At 37.9% G+C, this 27,106-nt stretch overlaps 1 protein-coding gene across 6 annotated transcripts in view; it reads left to right on the forward strand.

Annotated features, from left to right (window-relative positions):
- PACSIN1 (protein kinase C and casein kinase substrate in neurons 1) overlaps nucleotides 1-27,106 on the forward strand; it is a 59,734-nt gene that overhangs the window by 21,683 nt on the left and 10,945 nt on the right. For 4 of the 6 annotated variants that reach the window (XM_039338937.1, XM_039338948.1, XM_039338928.1 and 1 more), the window contains 2 exons: nucleotides 23,741-23,871; nucleotides 25,862-26,018. In XM_039338937.1, coding sequence (XP_039194871.1) covers nucleotides 23,809-23,871; nucleotides 25,862-26,018 — 220 coding nt within the window. In that variant the 5' untranslated portion in view covers nucleotides 23,741-23,808. Of the gene's footprint in view, nucleotides 1-7,668; nucleotides 7,895-21,165; nucleotides 21,185-23,740; nucleotides 23,872-25,861; nucleotides 26,019-27,106 lie in introns of those variants that run through there. The other 2 variants (XM_039338966.1, XM_039338957.1) reach the window with 2 other exon arrangements.

Below are 27,106 nucleotides of genomic sequence, written 5' to 3' on the forward strand. Positions count from 1 at the left end.
TCAGCAAGAATTATTTTATTTTTAAAAGAATTCTTAAAGCCCTGGTGCATAATGTAACATTAAAATACATAAGTACTCATACAATAATAAGTATCTCTAGCTTAAGTGCTTGTGCTGAAGTCAGAGAAGAAAAATACTTCCAATTTTCCAGACAGTGGAAAGAATCAAACAAGGATTGAAAGTAGATATTCAAAGAATCAACAGGAAAATGTAAACCAATGAACAAGCCCTTCTTCAGATCCAATCATCAGAATCAGAATCAGAATATTTGTATTACAAAAAAAAGTGAATTCCTTGGTTCCTGGATTTCAATATATATTTCAAGAATTCCAAAGTAAAACCTCTTCCTTGATGGATCACCCCTGATATAATATTAAAGTTCTATGAGAGTGACCACAATTTTACTCTGAATTTGGCAAGAAGCTTTTTCTAGATTATACTGAAATTTGAATTTAGTCATGATTGAAAGACAATTGCTTCTATGGAATAAGCTTGCCCACTCCTTTCCTCATTAGTATACTGTCAGTTCGGGTTGGGCCCTTGTAACGCAACCAAACGGCATCAAGCAGGGACGCACAATAATAATTTAGAATTATTTTGAGTGATTTTTTTTCTGTTAGCAAATTTATGTAGCTGATGTACTTTGGAAGATATTATTGGTATAATCTAATTAACTAAGATTGAAATCGGTGGATAGTGAGGAATCTCTTGGACGTTATTTCTAGGATTAAAAGCTGTAAATCCCTCAACACCAGTGGATGCAAAATATTTGAGGGATGACTTATTTAACTATTTTCATCAATTCTTTATTACTTTTATAAATAACTCAATGCAGCAAACATATTTCTATTTTTTGCACAAAAATTCTGTGAGGTGGGTTGGGCTGAGAGAGAGGGAGTGACTCAAAGTTACCCAACTGCCTTGGATGTGTATAAACGTATACTGTATAGAGTAGGTGGTCTTCCCATTGCTAGATATGATGCATCTTTAATTTGACTCAGAATGTTTTTTCTTATAATCTGCAATCGCTCAATTTCAGTTTTCCTGACTATATAATAATTTCAATGACTGGATTGTTCAGAGGTTTAAAAAGTCAGGTGTATTTCCTTTCTTTACTTTGCAGTTGAAGTTCAGGATAAAGTAGGATGAGCATCTTCATGTATCTGTTAAGGCAAATTACTAATTTTTTTGTGTTGCCATTTCAATAACAATTCAACTATTTAGATAAATAGCCACCATTTCAGTACTGTGGAAATCAAGAAAACCTTATGGCTGTAAAATCTGTTAATATCAACTCCAAAGCCACATTTTGCTCGAATCTAAGCTCACTCCTGGATTAAAAGTCTGGCAATCTCACCTCTCATCTACCTTAAAAAGTTTTGGAAAAAAATATTGATGATACCTCACTTCAAACTGATAGATAACCTTTCCCTGTGGCTTCATGTAGGTATTAAAGAGGAGAGGGGAAACAAACCTTGTGGCACATCACAAGGGAGTGCCCTTTTAGTTGACTTCTCCTCCCTCATTGTTAGCCTTCCCAGGTAAACCAAACAGGAAGGATAACCACTGAGCTAATTCTACTTTATTGTCAGGTTACATTGGCAGAATCTTGCGAGTCTGAACAGAAACCACAAATCTTCGACTGTCACTTCTAACAGTCTTATAGATAGGGTGGGTCTTTTTTAAGTTTCTTCACCTGATAAGTAGTTGAGGGATCCTCCCCTTTAATCTTATCATTTTCTAGGCAGCATCTCTTCTCCTTTTCCCTTAAGGTTATACCCACATGGCATTACATTGTTCCAACTCACTAGAACTTCCCATTCAGGAAGGAGCAGAATCACAGTAAAACATAATCTTCCACTCCTAATTCTTGCAAGCAGCCAGAGGAATGGTATTGAAGACTCATTACGTCTTGCATTTTCATCACATGCTCAGAGCTAAACCCTGAAATTATCCAGATAATCTACTTCATTTACAATGCTCTGTAGTTTCAGACACCACTTTTTCAACAACCTTCCCTAAAAAGAAATGCTGCCTTTGAGGATCACTTTACGTGATCAAGAATGCAACAGAATGAGCAAAGATAAACATGCCTGGGTGTGTCTATGTGACACTACTACTTTGCATATTCCATTAGTTACCCTTGCGCTTCCAATTGTGATTAAAGGTGCTGGCTATGACCTATAAAGCCATCCATGGCATAGGAACTGGTTATCTGAGGGATTGCATGTCTCCTATGGTGTCTGCCTGGCTGGTACCATCTGCCAAGTTTGTCTTGTTCCCAGTTCCTTTGACTAAACAATGACATTTGTCAGAACCCACACAGGGCCTTCTCTCTAGCAGTGTCTGGAATGAGGTTCCCTTGAGATCCATGTGCTCCCATACTGACATTGTTCCAGAAGGCTTTCAAAACCTGGCTGTGCTCCCAGACCTTGAGCTATGATGATTACAGCGTCTTGTTGGATACATTGATGGTGTTATTGGCCAGATTTACCATCTTCTTCTCCATCTTTTTCTATTTTACATTGCATTTTATCTTGATCATTTTATAAGCTGCTCAGAATGAATCTGAAGTCAGCCAGTACCTGAAGTGAATCAAATCAATAAAAGAAAGAAAGAGAAGATTGAAGACTAGACAATTATTGTGTCTTAATTATTTCAACAAGAAGAGGCTCTTCTGGAGATGGATTCCCATTCCTCTTTCAAGGTGCTCCCCCCCCCCACCAGAGGCACTCATAGGCGAGGCCTGAATCAAGCCTGCAAGTGGTGGAGTTCCTACCTATCACTCAATCTATTTCCTCAGGACTAAGCATATGTTTATGAGCTCTGCTAATTCTGTGTAAAAACTCATAAAATGAATACAGCTCCTAAACATCTCACAATTTAAACACTGTATCCTACTATAAACTTAATAATGGTCTGGTATATCTGAGATGGCACACCTTGGTTTGTAGTTACTCATAACATCAAAATCACAATTTGCAGGTTAGATGACAAACAATGACTTTTAACAAAGTATACTGTAATTGTTTCCTCATCCAAGGAGCACTACATCAAGTGACTGAAATGTAAAGATAACTAAAGATGAAAGGCAAAGTCTAAACCATAATTTTCCTACTTATATGTGAAAATTCAAGCAGTGTAATGCCTGAACAGTCACTAATGAGAACACAACTGGCTTTAAAAAGTGCATTTGATTTTGTTGCTATTTGGTCAATTGAGCACCTGATTCTATATACTATTCTGCGTTCATGGCAATTTTCCAAGACTGGGGAGTTCACAGTATAATGAATATTAATTTGAAATCAATGAGCATACGCAAATATGTGAGCTTTTTATTCAATAGAAATGATTAACTGAAGATTAGTTTCTAAACTCCCTACAAAATTTACATGGAACATTGATGCATATTTCTTGCAAAAGAACAAGAGATTTAAAAATTTTGGTCATTTTGGCAAAAGTTAAATTCAAATTTCTCAGTTTAGAAACAATTAGGAATTGTAAAGTTAACAAATTTCCATAGAACAGAGATCCCTTCCTGCATTCTTTTGAGCCATGTGGTAATACAGTATAGGTAGTCCTCGAGTTACAACAGTTCACTTAGCAACGGTTCAAACTTACAACATCCCCGCCAAAAGTATTATGACCCAGTCCCAAAGTTATGTATGTTGCCCTTATGATTAACCACAGAGACGCTGCAACATGCTCCCTGCTTATTTTCCCCTCATCCTGCCTGCCAGGTCTCTGCAGGCACTAGGCCTGCTTTGTAGTCCACCACATTGCCCATGCTCTTCCCCACCCATCACTGATTGCTCACTTATCTTTGGAAGTTCTCCAGAGCTCAAGATGTTGGTGCAAAGCTGTTTTCCTCAGATTTCACATTCTTACATATGCTTCTGTCTGCTTTGGAAAAGTGTTTTTGCAGGAAGGATGGAAGCGTGTGGAAGAATGCAAGATCTATCTTGTTCCTGCAGGCTTTATTTCATCCCAGTATAGATGGCACCACTTGTGCTCTCTGTATATTTTCAGCAACAGTTCCTAAACACCTGAAGCAGCAGCTGGGACAGCTGAGCCCTCGAAGTGGGCCAGGTCAGTGCAACTGCCAGGTGCCACACCTGCAATCCCCGCGCTCGCCTCCTGCACTGCCTTGAGTGCCAGAGCCCTTGTCTGGCAGAGAAGCACCAGGCTGGTCTCTCCCCTTCTCCACCAAGCCCTAGCGTCTCTCACAAACGGGCGCAGGGCAGCCAGCGCACCAAGTTCTCCAGCTCTGAGACACGCAAATTTGTGAGATCCAGGCGAGTTCAGCATTCCAGCAAGTGGCTGGGAAGAGATCAATGGCCACTGAATTTCACTGAAATGAAAGAAAAAAACTCTTTGTAGAATTCATTAGCAATTTCTGTAGCTGACAGTGCATCTACAGGTACATTAGTTATTAGCTACAAAAAAACCCCTGGAAAACGACATCAGAAGAAGCTGCCACTGTATTGTCAACCAAGTGGAATAGTCTACATTGTGATCTTAGACAAATCAAATCTTGAAAAATTCTGTATAATGAATGTTACTCAATAATCCATATTTTTCTATTTTAGGAAAATGGACGCTATAGACTCTGACCCTATCTCTGAAGTACTGTTTGACCTCGAGACATATTGTGCATTCTTTTGTTCACTGATCTTTCCCACAAGTGACATCATTTGAAGCAAAATCATCATCATGATGCTGACATCATTTGGAGCAAAACCATCCTCATGATAGCTACTTTATGTCAATATATACCTTTAACCTAAGTGAATAAGTGAAATGCAGATAATTCCAGCCAATTTCAAGGAACCCAGAAGTACTCATCTCTTAATCAAAGCACTAGATTTTAAAAGAGGACATGGTTATGTGCCTTCAAGGCAGAATTATCTTGCTTCTGAAACACCTTTGTTCATGTTTAAGCAATTTTAAAAGATAGAAATCCAAATTTTAATTTTCATCAAAAAATGGTTCAAATGGTTTCCCTTTATCCATTCAACAAATGTTTAAATCCAGTTTGGGAATATAGTTTCCTTCCAACCAGCAGAATGATTTCTCACTGTTCCTTAAATCAAGAGACTAGTTCTCCATTTGTTTTGCTACAGCAATCTGCACTTTGCCCTTAGCAAAGCCCCAAGTCTACTAGAATGTCAGTAACTGTTAAATTCAGCTGATTTGAGATCAGAGCTTAGATGAATGAAAACAAACATTATGTTATGCCAAAATGATGTCTCCTGGTGCAGTTCTTGCAACTGCCTTAAGGACCTCAAGTACAGAACAGGAATGACTAAGTGCTAGAATTTTCACCTTCCCTCTTGCAAAGCATCTCTTGTCTATCTCTCTCATACACCCTGACACCCCCAGCATGCATGACTCATACTATATGCCAATGGTGGCGAACCTATGGCATGGGTGCCAGAGGCGGCACTCAGAGCCCTCTCTGTGGGCACACATGCCGTTGCCCCAGCCTCCCCTCCCCCTGCGACCCCCTCCTCTCCAGCAGCCCCCCTGAAGGAAAGTCGCCCCTGAGCGTGGCCCACACGGAGCAGCGCAGCCAAGGACATGGCAGCCAGGCAGCATAGATAAGACTCTGCCCTCACATCCCATCGTGCACAGTTGATGCTGCAGGGCGTGGGCAGAGGGTGTGATCGCCATAGCGCTGCTGGGCTGCCTGGGCGATCTGCGGTGGGCCCTGGAGGCAGTGAGTGGCCTTGCAGGCAGGCGGGGCGGGGGGTGCGGGGTGGAGCAGGGGCGAGGCAGGGGGTGGAGTGGGGGCGGGGCCAGTTTTGGAGCACTCGGACTCTAAAAGTTTCGCCATCACTGCTATATGCAAATAAGACAAATTAAGGGTCTTATTGTGATGGAGGTTTTGCTTTCTTTCTGTTGAAACTAAAGCTGGAGACACAATCGTATCTTCAGGTAGAAATGTAAGATGGGCTTTAAAATGATGGGAAGTTTAAAACGCAGCATCCCCAATCAAGCACTTTTTAATCTTCAACTGCAACTACTTTAACAAGCATCTCCTGTTGATAAATCAGATTTAATTTGCTGAAAGAGAGCTAGTTTTCAATTTTCTTTCAAAGGGAAAGAAAAATGCAGTGAAATTTTCTTGGATGAAGTATGTCAATTTTGCATTTATTCAAAAGGTGATCAGGATGTGCAAATATCCCTCAGTTATGTATCTCACAATCGTTTCCTGAACCTGTCCTTCAAAGTTTTCATGCAGCCATTTAACAAAGCATTCCCTCTCCTTTTTTGCATCGGTATGACAGAAGCGCTACCTTTATTCAGGATTCTATCTCTTCTTTTTGGTTACCTACTTCACTTTTGAATGGTGTTGATACTTTAGGACAATTTGTTCTAATGGCAAGAATAGGATTTTTTTTTTTTCAGAGCTCCTCAGTACATACAGTCACCACAGAAAGCCATGGAGAGCACAACTTTAGTTGGGACTATTTGATTTTGTGTCAAATGAAACATAAAACCAGGCTTAAGATCAGTGTGGGAAGTGCATCCATGAACTTAGCTTCCATTGTATGCATTAGGTGAGTTTGGCCTAACAGTTAGGAAAGTGGAGCAGATATCACAAACAGGAGGAAAAAAATATAGCAGTAAGAAGGGATTTTCTGTCTCAAAACAATGGCTGGTTTTGAGTACTATCAGCAATGAATTATGGAAAATGGATATTTTTCCCTATTCTGGTCTATATATTAAGTATGAGTTCCACATGTTAAAAAACCTACCTATGAATCATAGGGAAGTTGGTTCTAGATTAAATTATATTGATAAGAAAGTTGAATGGAAAACTAATGAGAAAATTGCACTTTTTATACTCCAGTCGAACAAGATTAGAGTACAACCATTCTAAAGTAAAAGATGCCATCTTTGTTCAAATTAGCCTAAGTACTTACACTGATATTACACTGATATCATTGTGTTTCCTAAACAATTTTTTCTCTTGATGCCTGAGGTCCTTTAGTAGCTAAGAAGAGAAGGCCCTGTGACTTCAGTGCAGCTGAGTTTGCCTATACTTTGTCATCTCTGGTTTCATCAACCCCCCCTCAGGATATTGAATGGTATGAGAATCCTACCCCACATGGGAAGCCTATCCTATATTTAACTAAAGCCCTGGGGGTCATCAATATTTTTGACCTGTGAGAGAAGGCAAGGCAAGGAGAAAGATTGCATCATTCCAACACAGCTGCATAATCATTCCTCCCAGCTGCCTTTCTATCATTTGAAAGTAAAGAAGGAATTCATAGAGAGAGCATGGAGGCCTCTGTCTCTCCTGTGAGCTTTCTTGAAAAGAGAGATGCCGTCTAGCATCATAGTACTGTATACTCAAAACACTTGATGAATACAAAGCTCATGGATGAATGTGGCAATAACAAGATGCAAGTTACAATTTTGCTGAGAAAAGAGCAAAATTCATGCTTCTTAAGTTCAGAATGAAAGCTAAGATTTTTGTCTATTGCAGGGGTTCTCAACCTTGGCAACTTTAAGACTTGTGGACTTCAACTCCCAGAATTGAAGTCCACAAGTCTTAAAGTTGTCAAAGTTGAGAACCCCTGGTCTATTGCTATTGTGCTTTGGGCTTTAATTTATGCTCCATCTCTGCTTCCAGAAAGGAAAATGCTGGTCTTGAAATTTCTAGTACACGATAATAGTTAAAATATTGTAGGTTATCATTAAATCAACACTTCACCTTTATTCCATAAACTGACTTTGGAGTTTCCAAGGTTCTCAATTATGCCTGTAGACCAGGGATGTCAAACTGCCAGTCCATGGGCCGGATGCGTCATGCCGAAACCACGTCTACCCCAGCTCCGGCAATGGGAATAAAGTTGCGATACGTCGTGACACGTCACGTGATGAGGTGAGTTTGACACCCCTCCTTTAGACCAAGGTAGAAGAGGTTTTCTGATACAAAACACCATCTTCTATATATGAAGAAGGATGGAAGGGGTGAGGCCATGCCAGCTAGCAATTCTAAACATTTTAAATAAAACACACTATTTCTCTTCATGCCAGTGAGCATGCTAGGAACTTCTGATTCTGATGTTTCCTTTGTGCACGCAGGCCTATTTTGGATTAAGAAAGAATACCTGTCCTCTCAAAGTATTGTGCATTCATTCTACAGGATATTGATTGAGTGATACAATATTTCCTGTAATAGGACAGTCTTCTGTCGTTTTTATGTCCAAATAGAACAATTCTGAAGTTCTCAGTTAGCACTGGACACTTTATCAATAGCCTTTCCCTGTTGAGGAGGGTAATTGATGGATTTGATTATACAAACTATTATATTGTGCATAGAAAAAAGGAGAAAGTGAAATATAACTCATTTTGGAAAGAATGAGTCAGCATGGGAGCAGATTTTCATCCCTTATAATATCTCTCTAGAAGCTAAAGTTTTTCCATATTTACCAATATTTCCAATTTAGAGGTTTAAAAATCTTATGGAATCTACCACCATATCCTTCACAGCAATGCAAGAACCTCTTTCATTCTCTGCTGTCTATCTTCAGACTGCTGTTTCCTACCAGGCAGCCAACTTTATTTAGGTTGATTTGATAGCACTAAGCATTTCTTTTTCTGTTAGAAAGATATGATCAGTGCTGGGCATTTTCTATAAATCAGACAATAAAATGAGGAACCTCCATTCCTGAATGTGCATCTATTGGAGTATATATTTGAGGGGGGAAAAACAAAATTGCTAGCTATGTAGTAATAGCTAGTAATAGAGGCAACATGAGTAGCCTATAAATTTTATAAATAAATAAATAGTTTGGACATACTGTATGTCTTAAAAGGTACTTTTGAATCAGAGTTGATTCACTGATGCATGTAGCTAAATAACATGATAACTGAAGAGGACTGAGCTTATGCAGTTATACAAAGGCTAGCCCATGTCATTGGTATGCTAAATTTGAAAAGATCTTCAAAGAAAGTCTAATGCTTAGAGTTAACAATATTGTAATATTGTCTGTGCCATTTGAATAGTTGAGGAACTTGTCCTTAGTGGGTAACTCTTCTCAGGCAGCAGAAGGCTCTCATGCATTCCTCCCCCCTCCCTAGGAATTTACCAACCCTCCTCCCATTTCTGTTTGGCAAACTGCAAGCCAAAATCAGGGGCAGGCAACAATGAAGCTGAGTCAGCTTTGACATTAGTGTACTTAAGGTGATCCCAGGTAATACAAATTTCTGCCTGGTAATACAAATTGTGATGCAATTTTCTTGCCATTGTATCATCTGACTATATAATCACTGAGATAGAAAACTAGGAAGTCACATTTGCTGTTGATCTATACTTTACAAGATTAAAAACAGGGATCGTTTCGTTACAAATACTGAATGCAACTTTTTAAGTGGTGAAGATTATATGTAAAGCAAAATTAATCCTGATAGGAACCCAGTTGGTATCTAAGAGAAGAATCACTTAGTTATATGCCTGGGGCCATTTCCATATGGAGCTTTGGTGTCTCGACTACATTGGTATCTTACCCCTCTGATTCCACATTATTGTTCTTCTTGGGCAGCAAAGATGATTTATTTCCAGTTTAGCTGTGATACAACATAAATTGGAAAGGTTTCATTTCCCAGCTGTAAATAGTAAAACTCTGTATAATGATGAGATGACTCATTTTTCTATTGGCAGGAATATCCCAATCTTACCAGCTGTCTATCTCTCCCCCCCCATACACAAATTTATTAATTTTTAGCATTGTTACTCTGTTTTGAAGAGTGGAATCATTCACTGAGCAGGAGAAGGAGGATGCAGAAGATTGTCAGCTTTTATCATTATATCAACTGCATTGATTCTCATATGGGCAACAACAATGTTGATGTTGTCTGCTCCAGTGCCATTGTCGGTAATTGATCAGCTGAAGAGAGCCCTGGGGCTTCTTAATGCTTCAAGGTCAGCTGTAATGAGAATAAATGCAACTCACATTCAGATTTGGTGAGTGAAACTGTTGGTGATATAAAGTGCTTGAGCCTGGAATTGCTCTGACATTACTGTACATAAATTAGACCCTATCTATATATCTATACTGAGGATGTCCATATGTACAATAGCAAGTTGATGGAAGCTGTAATCCAAACTTGGCACTACTAGTGTCTACCTTGTATGTTGTCTCTATAAAGAAAGGATAGCTTGCCCGAGCTCCGTCGTGGCAAACCTATGGCACTCGTGCCACAGGTGGCACACAGAGCCCTCTCTGTGGGCATGCGCGCCTTCGCCCCAGTCCTAGGCCTTCAGTTGGGTTTTATAAAACCTTTTCGCTTTAGGCCTTCGCCGCCGTGTGCAAAAAAAAAAAGGTTCAATCAATCAATCAATTTCAACTTCTCGCGGGGAAAAAAAAGATCTCGCAAAGTTGGAATTGATTGATTAAACTTTTTAGTCCTACCCAGTCTGCCATTACCACTGCAGCCATGCCCACCCAATGGGCCACACCCACCCAATGAGCCACACCCACCCAATGGGCCACACCCACCCAGCACCTGACAATACATAAGTGGGTTTTGGATTGCAGTTTGGGCACTCAGTCTCTAAAAGGTTCGCCATCACTGCCCTAGCTGATGCTATATTGAAATGATCCATCTATATAGGCAAAGACAAACACTTCTTACAAATATGCAGATAAAAAGAAAATCACATTCCACCCACGATCATTTCATTCTAATTCTCTTCTTTGATATTCTTCTGATAAAAGAACACAAGTTGAGGCCGTGAATCAATATATTCTGTGCAAACTCTTATATGTTTATTTAGATGGTTGTTTTGCTACTGTTTCTTTTTTAGCTTTGTATCTAAACAGGCAACGTAGTAAGATGAGAGAAGGGGAAAAAAGGCTTGTAAAGTTTAAATAAAACCAGTAAACAATCTGTTAGTTCATCAAAAACTAAGCTCACAGGTATCCTGGAAGAGCATCGAGTATTTTCTTTAATAAGATGAGCTGTGCAGGGGCATATATGGGTGTACCTCCTAAACTGGCTACCTAAACATTCATAGGTCTACATATATAGCTCAGTCCCTTGCGCTTAAAGTTGTCATCCTATTTTTTTTAGTACAAATTCTTTGTTTCCCATTCCTCTGTACTCTTTATGCACAGATGGTTGAAAGCACATATGCAGCTGATTTTTATTTGAATTGATGGTCTATATTTCTGAGGTGGCTGAGAGTTGTAGGCAGTGTTATTCACCAGCTTATCCTTGAGGGGAACATGGCCCAAGCTCTATCAAATCACAGCAGGGCAGCAGTTACTGCTGGAGGAGTACTGCTGGGTTCCTCTGCAGGGAGGCTGTAGCAGCAATTGTTTCTAAAGAACCTTGACAAAGCAAATAGGCCGCTGTGGTCAGGACCCGTGTCCAGCAGCATAAACAGAAATGTATGAGGTCATCACTTGAGAGGCCAATCTGGTCTGGATTGCATTGCTTTCCTCTTGTAACACTACTTGGGAGATGTCACTGTCATAAAGCATGTTTCACAAACTATCTTTTTAGATTGTAAACTAGAGAGTACGGGGTAGCTGTTTTTATTATATCAACCATTTTGGAAAACTCAATGGGCGATTGCAACTAATGTAAATTTGGTAGATGGATAAATTGGCTCTCAAACAGATGTTTAAATAAGCGTAGGTTGACATACTGATTACATTCCATCCTGAACAGAGATGGATAATCTAGCATTGGGAATTTGGTGGTGTCCAAATATTTTGCGTTACCTCTCCAGGAATGTGAAGCTTATAGAAGAGAATATTTGTAGGTCAGGATTGAACTGTGGGGTCATTAGTGCTCTCTGAGCTTGGTAGTTTTCTTGCAGATGTTTCATTACCAAATTTGGTAACATCATCAGTACTGGAAGGGAATCGGGTTTGCTCTTTTTTAAAAAATTATTATTTTCTTGTGGCCTGCCCTGTCAGTGTTAGGGGGAGCAGTCTTGGTGATTCCTTGATTAGGCTGTTGTTTACCATTAATTTGTTTGTCTGCATTGGTTGTTCCTTGATTGGGATACTGTTTACTTCTTGATTGTTGGTCTAGCATTAATTGGTGTTAATAGCTGCTCCTTTTGATGTTGATTGTTGGTTGGGACATGTTTTGGACTTTTTGTTGCCCTTTTGGCTTTTTTATCTCTTCAGAGTGATATGCAGATGTTGTTTATCTTTATATATGCCTATTGATGGCTAATTGGTCTGAGTTCCAGGCTTCCAGGAATTCTCTGGTGTTTTCTGAACTTCGCTTGACATAGCATGCTCACAATTTCTCAGCTGAAACTATGGTCAAGTCTGTCCATGTGTTGTGAAATTAAGGTTTTCATCAAAAGAAAACTTAAGAGAGCACCATGCCTAAAGCTTTCCTGGCTTCTCATGTGTAAGAGAACTCTCCATTGATCTTTTCTGCTGTCATTGCTACAGAAAATCATTATTCTTTAAAACTTATTGGAAAGTAAATTTCTTCTAATTGAGAAATTTGGGGAAATCCTTTACCATCTCTTTCCTAAAAAAAAAAAATGTTAGAGAATATTGAATACCACTTGTGCCTCACAGGTGGCAGCACCTAGCTGATTTTGGTCTCCAAATCTAAATAGGATGGAAGATCCCAGTCTCAGAGTTATAAAGTAGGCTGAGGAGTTGAAAACATCCATAAAAGAAATCAGTAGAGAATTACTTCTATATTGCAAAAAAAAAAAAAAAAAAGACTATATGGGCATGATTCAGGAGCTAGCAGGAGTTAAAGGAGACCTTAATGCAGTGTTTTTCGAACTTGGTAACTTTAAGATATGTGGATTTCAGCTCCCAGAAAAGGTTTACAACTGTATTTATAACATGTCCTTCCACATTAGGACAGGATTTATTGATTAACACAGCTGTCAATGAGTATAACATTTTACCTTGTATAGCAGGACAAATCCTGCAGTGGGGTTATATCCGGATAGGAAGAGGAACACAGAGCTCTGTAAATGCAATAGGGCTGATTGGAAGTAAGTAAAGCAAGGGCTTTCTAAGAAAGAGATTACAACTCATGTCTAAAATTATCCATCTGCACCATTTCTATGAATGCCCGTCGAGTTTTCTGTTTAAATATAAAGACAAGAAGTTCAAGAAAGGAAGAGGATGGATGCAGAGGCAAAAATGTGTTGGTATTTCAGTAGCATGTACTTGTAGTTGGATTAGGCTTCACTGAGTGAAATCAGGAACTCAGTTTTTTGCCCAAATGTGGTTTTGAGAAGGGACAGCTATCTTAACAATTATTCTGAGAGGCAATCCCAAGCATTTCAGGCAGTAAGGGAACAGGGGTTCAGTCCTTGCTTTCTGTGCAAGGAAGTATGTGGCATTTTCTCTGGCATTAAGCTAAGGGATTTCTTGTAAAGTAAAATATGTTGGGCAGTAGATTACCTAAATTTAAATTCTCATGGGGATGGAGGAAGAAAGAGAGAGAATTTTGGGTTGAAGCATACAGTACCGTCACTTGTAGGTATCATTAGTATTCATGAAATAGAATTCTTTCTGCTTCCTATAACACAGTGGCATCACTATTTTTCTAGCAGCCATTTCCACAGGATAAAGGGAGCATAATAATGTTTAATCAATTTATTACTATTTAAATTTTCTTTTCATTCAACTTGTTGATTTCATTATTTTGTTGTGTGTTTTGCTGTGTGTTTTTTTATCAAAAACGTAAAAGATACAAAAGATGCTAATATGTTAAACAAGATCAATGTTGTTATATGACCATGCTAGCTGGGGATGACAAGGTGGGGACAGCTCCACATTTCCCATTTGGGAAGGTCTTATATCTTTTGGTCCTGCAGTAGTGTCATTTTTTGTGCAGCATTAGCTTTTCTTCCCTTTTTCTCCTAATGATAAAGGCACGTATTCCATGACTTTCTAGAATGCTACCTATTCTCTGCAAGCAATTGACACTTTCAGCAAATGTTTATTGATTAGAAAAGTGCTTCAGCACATCTTTTCCAGAACTGGCTTCTCTTGTCTGCCTGCCAGTTGAGGTTAGTTCCTTTTGCTACTGTCTAGCAAAATTACTTTTTTTAATGCATGCTTTATTATAGCAAAAGCAAAAAAAAAGGTGTTTTGCATCATGAACTAAAGCTGTAGTGTCTGTAAACTAAGAGGCCTAACCCTTGCTACAGCATTTTTATAGGTGTTACACAAGGAAAAAAGCTATCGTTGCCAAATGAGTATTAATTTATACCAGCAATTAAAGTACTGAGTCATAATTTGAGTATGTATGCATATCTTTCTCATACATTTTGTGAATCAAAAACTGATAATCAGTTGAATGTTAAAATTCAGCAAGAATGACAACACTAATTCCACAGTGACTGACAATAAAGGTTTTGTGTGTGTGTGAGAGAGAAAGAGTGAGTGAGAGCAAAAGAGAGAGAGAGAGAGAGAGAGAGAGAGAGAGAGAGAATGTAGCCAATAATACTGTCTCCCTTGTTGAAAAAAAGGAGAAAGAAATAAGAGCTAGGAATATGAATCCAGTTTTATAATTTTAAAGATATAATAGGTGTTATATTTTAAAAAATATGTACTATTTCCTGATGTTTTTAAAATAATTCCAGGATTAGCTTGACCTTAAAAAGGAGATGCCAAGCAAGAATTTTAACAATTTTAACATCCAGGCAAAACTCATTCATTTGTAGCTTATATGACAAAAACCATATGATTTGGAAATTGAATAAAGGCAGAGTTCAGTGATAGCATAAATCAATGTTTCTCAACCTTGGTGAGCTGAAATCCACACATCTTCAACTTGCCAAGGTTGAGAAGCACTGGCATAAATGACATTTCTTCACCATGTAATTTTTTTAGGTGTTTAGGAATTCCAACACATTTGAATTGCATCAGGTGGGATAAAGCTGTTATAAATAATAATTTTTCTGTGCCGGCAACCTATATTTCTTTGTCAAGTTTTATAATCAATATTAATCAGAAACCTGAAATCATAATTTTTCATTTTTAAGCCTTTAGTTAGAACATCTCATTCTCTGTTTGCCTCCATTAATAAAAGAGGCTTTAGGAAACAAGTATATCAAAACTGAAATTAAAATATAAAACAAATATTCAAACTTAGCGGCAAATAACAAATTATGATTTTCCAGAAACAGGAACTAATTATATAGTAGGGAGGGGGAATGGATAGAACAGAACCCAGACTTTGTTTCTGTAGTTTCCTAATCATAAATTTCTGGTTCTAAAACCATAAATTGGTTTAAAATATTTAGCCTGGGAAGCACCTTCAGAAAGACCTTATATGAACCAGGAGAATATTGATACAATAGCAACAGCATAGCTTTTAGGAAAACATGACTGTCAGACATGACAATAGATAAGATTTTATCCTACCCCGGGGTCACACACACACACACACACACACACACACACACACACACACCTACTTTCAGAGGAGCTGATGAGATTTTCCATTAACTAGATATACTCAGTGCAAAGAAGGACATGGATGGTGATAGGGAATGCTAAGTAGTTTATCTTATTTTTCTTTAGTATGGACTGGATTTAGAGTTTTTATTTGTTTTTGTTACTGCAAGGCCTGGGGTAGCTCAGGGTAGAGAGTGAGTTTCACTTTTTATCTTCAATGTTTCTGAATTGCCAGAAGTAAAGTCATTTTTTCAAACTGCTTGATAGAGATCAGAGAGTGAAAACAATGATAATGCAGAAATGCCAATAAACTGGGCCCTGGAATGCAAGAATCATTATAATTATAATTATTATAATCATTTCATCATTAAAGTCTTTGACTTATGATGAAAAATATATAGAGATTAAGATGAAGTATCTGTGATCCTTCAGATTTGGATAGACTATAACAACCAATATCGTTGACAATTACAGTTGTTTCATGCTAATGAAAAATAGAGTTTAACAGTGTTGAGGGATAACAGACGTCCATCTCCTAATAAAATATACTAAAGAAAGTTTGTATTTTTCTGTATTTATAGTGTCCAGAATTGGTATATTTGCTGCAGCCACATTTTGAACAATGAATATTTGCTCTGAGAGCTACTAATGGAATAGATAAGGAAAGTACATATGTCCAAGAAACATAATTTTTGTTTCATAATTACGGTAGCAGGTGGGGCAATGGAAATAAACTTAATATTCTTTCAGAAGATTTAAACAAAACAGCATTCATACATTAGGTGCTATTGTAGCTTAATTATATATTTTTTTTATAAAATATAATTGATTTGATCTGCAAATGCACTAAACTATAAATCTTGGTTTACAAATGAAGTGAAATGAATCTATACAATAGGTTGGACCAAATATAAACTAGCCACATTTTATTTTAATGTGTTGTATGAAGTGTGACAATTCAACAACAAAACAACAACAACAACAACAACAAAGAGAGAGACAGAAGCCCCAACCATCAAGGATACCAGATTTTTGGAGATTATATGAGCCAATGCTGATGAGATGATTTACAATTCCCAGTGAAGCATCAGTGGTCATTGAATCTGAATTTGTTTTCTCAGCCCGTGTCTAAAGACTCTTATCATTTGTGCAGATTTAAAATATACATATGCTACTATGACATGTAGTTTAAATGCAAATCGAGCAGCTAAAAAAGAATGAAATAAAATAATACAGTCACAAGCAGCTGCTCAGCAAAGCCAACCTCTAATGCCCCTATTAAACATTTTCTGCTGCTCTAATTAATGTCAAATCTGCCATTTTCATTTCACGTTATCATGTCTCTGAGATGCATTCTATGCGTACTTAAACAATGGCCACTAGAATCAAAAGATTGGTGCTGTTGAGGACATTCAGGACGTCAAGTACCCCCCCCCCATTGGTGGAGGGGCTCCATCAGAGAACATTAACTCTCCCTGGAATTTGGTTGGAACTTGGGATTCTTTCTCTAGTTTGGCTCAGGCACAGAACCAATTAAAGATCTGAAGGAAGGAACACAGCAACCTGTGATAGTGTCTATTTTTAATGTGCCAGAATTAAAATAGAAAACATGATTTCATGATTCACGGCACTGTACATTTGTAATAAGTTCCTGGCCAGCCCTATTCCAGGTTCAGATTAATTATGTTTGAAAACTATTTCTCGATTTTATATATATCCAAGTTAGTACAAGTGAGTAAAGCTGCATTATTGCTTCCTTTTATTCTTATCCTAATGGTCACTTATTCCATCTCATGCACACTTTTACGTACTTGCAGGTACATTCATCCTGTGATGTGTATATTCTGAGGCACTGTCAACTTTTTTTTTGACTGCTAAAATAAAACCTCTGATTACAATCCTGAAAAGGTGTTGTAGTTTCCTGCCATTTTGTGAGTAAACACATGAAAATAGTCAAATAAACAAATCAAATAGATTTTATAGATGAAAGGAAAAGACCTAGAAATCACCTCCCAAACCAAGAGAAACACAAAATTTTGAATTTTGAAGGACACGATCTCATCCAATTTGCATTATAATCCACTGAATTTGCAGTGCACTAAAAGGTTGCTCAGCTCTGTTGTATGTGGTTATCAGTGTTAATAGTTGTGATTTCAACAGATTGTACCCATTCCCTCTCCAGCTGCTGTGTACCAAATTTATAGCCCAGTAGTTCTCAACCTGTAGTGCATGGACCTCTGGGGGGGGGGGCTGCAATGTCATCACAGGGGGTCCGGGAATTATTGAAGAAATGTTATGATTTAAGTCTTGAGTCAAGTCTTGGGAGTCCATGGCCATGCTCCATGGCCACAAAAGGAATTAAAAGGGGATCCATGGTGAAGAAAACTTTAAGAACCACTGCTATAACCGCTCACCAAGACACTGGAGAAAGTCTTTGGTGTCTTTACTTCTGTTTTATATCTATTTTATCTCCAACCTTTCTATTGCTCTCTTACTCTTCCTTCAGTTAATTCTCCTGTGTCCTTACTTCCACAGAATCCTTTTGTTCAATATGCGTTGCTCATCATCAGCACTCTAGTGTGGATGTCATTCTACATTCTGTTGTTTCAATGGGAAGAACAATCTGGTGGTGTACTTCTAGTAGATATGCTATGTTTTCTTAGATTGGATAATTAGTTTACTCAGTAAATAGGTAGCTATCTTACTTGCTGACATAAACAGACACAAGTGCATTGTGGTCTCATCGCTTTTCTATGTCTGTTCACAGCTCTGATATTGCTGCCATTTCATACCTAGCCAATCAGAGATTGATAGGAAAAATTAAGAAGGATAGGATTCATATGAAAAGTGACAATGATTTTTCTCTTTTGAGAATTCCTTATTGAGGCATGTTCCTCATATGGGAGAATGATACTTGAATTAAGTCTCATCTTCCACCATTGGATGACAATTGTAATAGATGGGTAATAACATCTAAAAACTGACAACAAATCATTCTAGTTCAAGAGTATGAAGAATTCCTCATGTCCTCTAGATATTTTTGGCCATGATTTATTATCCACAGTGAATATGATCAAAGGCCAAGAACAGTGGGACTATAATTAAAAATCAAGCCATTTACTTTTGTTCTATTGCCATAGCAAGGTAATGTTGCAGCTTTAATGCCTGTTATGCTAACTGTATTTTGCTTTTGGTGGTACTAATAAGAAAGTGCATAGATTCAGGAAGACTGGTATATTGGTACTTATGCAAGCTGCTTCTTGACCCCTTTTTTCACAGGCATATCACTATCAAGCCTTCACTGTTTTATTTGCCAGTGGGTGTATTTTTCTGCATGGTTAATGTATAATTATTTGATACAGATTATATTGTAAGTGAGCTGCTACCCTTGCCATCATGATTAGATATATATTACAGGCATGCATGTTTCTTTACTTCAGTTATATTCCTGAGAGCTTCATGTTTTCTGCTCTGTATCTTCCTATAATGTGTATTGCTGTGTCTGAGTATGCGTGTGTGTATTGCCAGATGAATTGCTCTCTCAATTCATTTATGAATCTGCACATAGCTATGCCAACATGTGAGGAATGCAGTCAGACATTTATTTTCAAGGGTGGCCTGGACTGTAGGTTTCTGATAACAGCAAATCCCCTCGAGGTGCAATTAGTTCCACTGCAGTGAGCTCTAGCTTTTGTGACGATCTCAGAAACTCTTGTAACCATTTCAGTACAGAATCCTGCATCAGTTGAGCCTGCCAAAGAAAAATTCCTTCCTCTTCTGCCCATGATTAAACTCATGGATCTCCTGTTCCAAAGCAAGAGGAGCAGAAGTATTTGGGTTAATCAGTAACTTCTTCCTTAAAGCAATCATTTTTGGCTGACCAAGATATATTCTGTCTAGTCTTCATTTCTAAATTGTTAAGTCAGTATAAATGGATTCTTGTCATCTCTAAGCTAAATTGCATAGTACCTTAAGGGTCTTCTAATACTGCAGATGGCAATCAGTGCATAAGCACATTGCCAAGGCTCTAGGATTTGGATGTGTCACTTTCCAAGTGCTGCATTAAACAATTCATCCCATCTTTGTTCCCCTCCTAGGATTTGTGTTTGTGTCATTTTGCATTCTGGCAAACAGCTGATTTTGGGATCAAGAACGTTTTGTAGCATGGACCATATAACAGTATAAAACTAAGTCAGATTTCACATGATGTTGAAACAATACACCAGAATCTTTCACCAATGAGATAAAAAGCCATGGGACCTGAAACTGATTCATACACGCAAAATCCATGTTGCCACCAATAGCTCATATGACACTTTTCCCAGCTGAGAATATTTATATTGATACAGTGTGCAGATTGGCACCTGTGGCATTTGTTATATCCAATCCATTCCAATTGCAAATGGAAATTCTTTTTATATTGCTTCACATAATATGGTGGAAGTCACTCTGATATTTCACTTAAATACCTACAAAGTATTGTATACAAATAGGGAAACTAAGATTCAGTAGAGTCAAGAAATCCTGTGTTTTTAATACAGTAATTGGTGTTCAGAGGAAGAACAAATACACTTTTTCTATCTTGATGTACAAGAATTACACCCACAGTTTTCTTCTGCCTAATAGAAAGACCTCTGCTTTCTCTTAATCAGTCTCTCTTTTCCTTGCCTTATTCTATGCATGGATAGGAGCATAATCTTCCCATAAGATCAAGTTGCAATTACTAGAAAAATGTCAAACCTAGGGCACTTTTAACCCAACATATTTAGATGAATTGTGCAGGGATCTAGGTTAAGGGAAGCTAGGTCTAGATTAAGTCTACCTTCCTTTGGGCATGATAGGAAATATATGTGTGAATCTAAATAAATATTGATCAGGCACAATGTTTGCCCAGCTCAGCATCATCTAAGAAAACCATTTATACAGCAACAGGGCTGGATTGTAGATGAATGATTAGCATAATTTTCCATGTATGAACCCCCATATATAAATCAGAATCGGTTTTAAAGGATTAACAGCACAGTGAAAAGAAATGCATATTGTTTATGAAGGGATGGGAGGAAGAAGAGGTTTATATCTACCATTGTCTTTTTATTATTATTGAAAGTGTTTTTTATAATTTCAAGTTGATTTTCTGCCTGAGTTTAATTTGCTGCAGATAGAGATTGGAAAAGACTCTGGGACTGCAGAGAAAAAGGCAGATAGTTGAGGCACAACAGAAAAGAGGGTAGGATTTGGTTATCTAAGAGAGGTAGTAATATTGCTAGTCCCTACCTGATTTTCTTCATTTTTCTCCCCTCTATCCTATCTACAACCATAAACTTCTCAAGTTTTGTCATTCAGTTGCAACCCTTATTCTCAGCCAAAACATCTGTTAAATATGCTGGATAGGGATGATGGAAACTAAGCTCCTAGATACATGTAAAGCATCAGTTAAGGGAAGCTGGCTTCTGCTATGATTATCCAAGTGGGGATGATTTGGAGGTTATAGTATTACATGACAGCTATTTCAAAACAGCTTGTTTTTACAGAATCTCTGATCTCACCTGAATAACAAGGGTTTAACTGAATATATGTTGGCCTTTACTCATGTAAATTCAAGGTTAAAAGCAAATAATATAAAAAATAAACTTGGTCTGTTTCTTTGCTTCTCTACTATGTCTGATTTTTATCTTGGAGAAGGTGCTGAAGCAACTGTGATGCTTCCTGGAAGAAAAGAAATTTTCTTTTTCCTGCAGGCTTGGCGTGTTTCAATAATCTACTAGGTTAGCCAACTGAAATATATTCTGTTTTATGCCTTCATTAGCTGAGGTTGTATATAGCATTTTTAGCAATTTAGGCATTATGTGATGCAGATCATAGATGTACAACAGCAGATGCTATTGTACATCTTGGCACTAACGATCTGTCCCAAAAAGATGTACTCTCTGTGCAGAATGATTTCCAGAGCTTGGGGCAGGAACTTAGCAAGATAGGCTTACTTTTTCAGAGGTTTTCTTTTTCCTGCAGGCTTGGTGTGTTTCAATAATCTACTAGGTTAGCCAACTGAAATATATTCTGTTTTATGCCTTCATTAGCTGAGGTTGTATATAGCATTTTTAGCAATTTAGGCATTATGTGATGCAGATCATAGATGTACAACAGCAGATGCTATTGTACATCTTGGCACTAACGATCTGTCCCAAAAAGATGTACTCTCTGTGCAGAATGATTTCCAGAGCTTGGGGCAGGAACTTAGCAAGATAGGCTTACTTTTTCAGAGGTTTTACCAGTGTATAAGTAATAAAATGGAAAAGGCCAGTGTATAGCAGAATTCAATATGTGGCTAAAGGAGTGGTGTAAAGAGGAAAGCTTTAGTTATATTAATCACAATGTCTGCAGATGGTCCAATGAAAAAGTGTATAGAAGAGATGGTTTGCATCCATCAAAGAAAGGGACTGAGTTACTTGGCAATAAATTCACAGATTTTCTGGAGAAATATTTAAACTGAACAACAGGGACAGTGAATTGATTGATACAGAACATTCCTGTTCCCAGCAATCTAAAAATTATAGGGTTATCAGTGCATGTAACATAGAGGTGTGTGTGGACAAAAATATCAATCTAGCTGTCAAGTAAAATCAAGCTTTTAATAGTGAGTGCCATACCAATTGCACTAATCAAACAGGTGGTAAGAAAACAGGGGAATTCAGGCACCACACAGGTTATGTAGAAAGTAAACACAAAGTCAGTCATAATGATTGAACAGCCATTTGTCTGAAATGGTATAGGATTTCCTGCCTGAGCAGGGGGGTTGGACCTCCAAGGTACCTTCCAACTTTATTACTATTACTATATTTATGGCTAGAATAGGGATGGGCCATTTGCATCTCCAAAGTCAAACATGTCTCTATCAATACAACTTGGAGCCCTCATCCAGAGCTCCTTCAAAGTGGGCAGGATCAAAGTGTCAACACATTTGAGATTGATAGTTTGCCTTAAGAGATTGATCAATATCAATCCATCAAAATAAACGAAAAAAGAAAGAAATTGCCCAATTTGGGTCTATTATTCTTAGAAGCAAAATAAATCCCCAAAAATCCTTCCTCAACTCCCAAAATACAGCCAAATATTTTGAACAGGCCATTTCAATGACATGATATCACCAGCCTTAGTCTCTAACTGCAAAAAACAAACAAAACCTCATTACCTTATTTATCAAGCCACTGTGAATTATGAATTAATGCAACAGAATTCAGTTATACACACACACGCACACACAACTGTACTGCAGGCAAAATCTTCTTTCAGTACCAGACTGATCAAATCTATAGTATTCAGTTGAGTTTAAAATTGTTCATTCTGTGCTGAAAAATCTGGATAACTACAAAATGATACCAAAAGGATACAGAATTGGCCCTTTACCAGGCTTTTGTGTGATTACAATTGCAAAGTTACATTGCAAAGTTATTCTTCAGGGAAATACTTTCTTTAACATTAAAGTTAAACATTAAAATTCTTACAGAATGTTCTAAAATTGTCTTAAATCCAAAATGATAAAATCAAATTGGAGCTTACTAATTGGAGAAGATGAGTATATTGCTTATAGTTCAAGATAAATAGGACTATTGGATTTAGGATGCAAACATTCCACATATCATTAAATGGCTAAGCATTCTAGTAAGTTTTCCCAGCAATGTTTTTGTTTGTGTCATATGATCTGCTACTGAAGATATCACAAAATATTTATGGAGTATTGAAAGCAACAAAAGAGCATAGCAGTCATATTTGGGAACCTTGCTTACACTGTGTATATTTCTGTCATGTACAATTATTTTTTGTAACTGATGAAATATTTCCAAATTCTCTTTATGAAGTGCTTCTTATTTAGCAGATGTTTCCAGAAAGTCAGAATAAGTTCTTCAGGTTTTACTGTTAAGCTTTTACTATCTGAGATGGTGGCATTTAATTTATTATGCCTGGAAACTGTTGATATGCAGAAAGATCTTATGTCTCTTGTTGCTTGTTCTGAAAGATAATGCATATTGAAAAGGATTCCCTTAATAAATGACCTCTGGGGGGGGGGGAAAGAAGACAAATCCAGAAAAAATAGATTTGTCTCCTGCTGAGAGAAAATGTTTGAAAAGAGGGTGTGCTGGATAAATTAAAAAAAAAAAAATTCAAAACATGGTGCTATTTACCATAAGGCAAAAGGTGGAAGGTTCACATAAATGGGAAGATAATAGAAAATCATGCATTTTGTCTCCCAGAAAGCCTCTGCCTGTTTCCAGGTAAAATTCAGGTGATTATTTTGCCTACATATTTGTGTTCTTTCCTTGCAGTGCATGAGGTCTGGTCCTGTTGGCAGAGTGGCTGACCCCTTGGTGATAAATAACCAGGGCCGCAAACAATGTCAACTTCCTGTGATGAATCTGTGGCATCTGTTGAAGAAGTAACTGACAGCTTCTGGGAGGTAAGTACCTCCCCAATATTCATGATTGGCTGACTTAACTTAGTAAGAGCAAGCCAAATGCAAAACAGCTTTTCCTCTTGAGAATGCTGAAACCCCCAAGGAACTAAGGAACACAGTCACTTCAAAAAGTAAATATTTTTAGAAAGCTTCCATGAGAAGGTTCCAAGGTTCTATGAGATTTTTCATATTTCTTCCCCTGATATCAGAGACGTGTACCTCCACAGGAAAAAAGAAATTCAAGTCCTTGCCTGTTTCCTCCAGAACAGTGGTTCTCAACCTTTTTAATGCCACGACCCCCAACCGGTCGTAAGTCGAGGACTACTCAACCGGTCATAAGTCGAGGACTACTCAACTGGTGCAGCACCATTTGCAGAATGGGACTTTTGGCGGGCTCAGCAGGGCAGAGACAGCCTGGACAATTCCTATTGGCTTTCGAAAGCCAATAGAATAAAAGGGAGCAGCACAGCTAAGGAAAAGGGGGGGAAAATGGTGGACTGCGTTGTTTGGCGACCCCCGTGAAATGGTCGTTCGGCCCCAAATGGGGTCCCGACCCACAGGTTGAGAACCGCTGCTCCAGAAGCTTTCTAGAGAAGTCCTTGCGGAGAGGATTTCTCCACAAGGAGGAGGAGACGCAAAGAAAAAAAAGCTGCATTCTGCCCTTTTGATCTCCTGAACAGTCCCCCTCTGTCTGATCAGCATGTTAAATGTGATGTTTCTGAAGTTGGCATTAATAAATTCCACCTCTTTGCAGTGAGAAAGAGATCTCATAAACAGATACTTTAAAATGATTCAGAAAGAACGAAAGAAAGGATGGGCCACAAACATTTCTGTCTCCTGCTGGGGTCTAAAGTGCCTTAGATACACCAACGCCTTTGATAGCAGAGTATTTCTCAAAGTTGGTTTGCATCACCAACATCCATGTGTTGGCAATCAGTTGTTTCTTTTTAAAACAGATGTTCAAAAACTACACATTCAGTCTACTGAAATACATGTCAAAATGACAAACGTTATTACTGAGAAGGATTCTAGAAATTGTATTATGACAACAATAATAATTTTTACTTATAACCATTAACTTATGAAATACTTTGGTAGGATTTCTACCTTAAAAGATAAAATATACTTAAATAATTATAATAAATTAGTGATAAATAATTTTACTGATCAAAAAGGAGACCATATTCGGCCATTTAGGAAGAGAGGGATGTTGTAAATTTATGCTTAATAAAAGTTATGTTGAAGTTTCTAAAAAAAATAAGTGCATTGGCTTTGCTCTCATTCTTAGTCATCCTAATTTGCCAGGTAGCCAAACCTGATTGGCTGGTTAAAAATTCAGCAACGTCACATTCATGGAATGATTTCTAATTAAGTGGAATCATTGTGATGAAAGAGCAAAAAGTTCAGGCTAATTAGAGGAGAATGGCACAGTGGCAGATTGCACAAGCATTGTGAGCACATACAAAAAAGTGTTTTCCCGGTTTTGCAGGAGAGAAATCAGGAAGTTTACTCTTTACCCCCAAAATATACCTTTCATGCTGAAAAGAGAATGGTTGAATTTTAGTACTGCACTATGGCAGAGCTCTAAGACATTAAAATAATTGCAGAATGTCCCAGTGCTACATCAGGTAGCAGATTCTGAGGCTCTTCCTTAGTAAGCTTTCTGATTCCTTCCCAGTACTTGTGCAAATGCAGCAAATTTAATCTATTGGTTATCTGTTGTTTGAAGGGAAGAGTCAGACTCAGAATTTTCTGCAAAGAAGCAGAAGAATACCCATGGCAATCACATTTTAAAGAGTTTTTTCTTTTTTGAAATCAAACGCCCCCTCTTCTTCTCTACTTCTCCTGTTCTCCACCCTCTGGTGCATATGCTTCCTGCAGGGTGCATTCCGCGCCCCCCCCCCCCCATGTCCTGAGCCAACCTGGCCTCCAGGATGATTCCTGGAACTACAGCCAGTCACTTATTCCAGGCAACTATTCATGTGTCTGGCAGGTGGGGAATTATAAGCGGACAGTGAAGCGGATTGATGATGGATATCGGCTTTGCAATGATCTGATGAACTGTGTCCATGAACGGGCCAAGATTGAGAAGGCGTATGCTCAGCAGCTGGTTGATTGGGCCAAGAGGTGGAGGCAACTGATAGAAAAAGGTATTCTAACTCTTTCCTTAGAAGAAGAGTAGGCTGGGAAGGAGCTTTTTCAAAAGCAAAAGGGAGAAGGTATTGCAATCTGCACAACTGTATCAGTTTTTTTCTTTTGGTTTAACCTGGACAATATGGAGGAGAAGAGACCCCAAGGAGATTTTTTCCTTCAGTTCTTTTCATTTACTTTAAAAGGAAAACATGACTATTCATAAACTGTTCTCATCCTATATTTGAAGTTTCCAAGTTTCCTTAAAGGCAGTTTTGTGGGCCTTTCTAGGCAATCACTTCTTAATTTTGACAGATATTACTTCCAGATAAAAGTGTGGTCCAAGATTATTGCAATAAAACAATTCAGATTTAAGAGAAGTATGTAATACTTAAGCCATTCAATCAAAATGAGCCAGAGCACTACTAGAAGTTCACAAGTTTCGTTAAATATTACAGTTAAATGAAATGCATGCTTATTAAGAACCTAATCCAATTCAGTAGAACTTCCTTGTGCTGAAATGTATATATAATTATTATCTTACTTGTAAATATATTGCAGTACATATCCAATAGTAGCATGGTATCCTTTTCTGCATAATGAAGGAATAACGAAAGGGAGCAAGGTTATAGGCATTTATTTTGTTCAGGCAATTGAATATTAGTATGAGCAAACTGATGTCTTCCAAACTTTTGCACCTTGAATACCGATCAGATCTAACAGCATGATCGATGGCAAGGGGCTATGTATTTCATAATCAAAAACATCTGGAGGGCAGCAGGTTGCCAATGTTTAGCTTCATAAACCACAGGCTCTTGCAATTGTTTTGAGGACCGAGGAACTGAGTCCTGGGAGGAATGAGTATTTAACAATATGCCATTACCACTTCTTGAGTCTTCAAAGCAGCCATGATGTTGTTTATTAAAAAATAAACTCCGTGAAGATTTAATCTTCCACTTTATGACTTTTAGGGTGGCTCTCATGATTACTCATTTAAATATCAGTATAAGGAAATATGAGTCACGTAAAGTGATTGGATCTTTTACAATCACAAATAATGATCACAAAATCTGTAACTAGAGTATCTGAGACGCTCTGAGAGTCCCCT

The sequence above is a fragment of the Crotalus tigris genome, unplaced genomic scaffold (genome assembly GCF_016545835.1).
Source record: "Crotalus tigris isolate CLP2741 ecotype Arizona unplaced genomic scaffold, ASM1654583v1 scf7180000017550.10884619, whole genome shotgun sequence".
Lineage (NCBI taxonomy): Eukaryota > Metazoa > Chordata > Lepidosauria > Squamata > Viperidae > Crotalus > Crotalus tigris.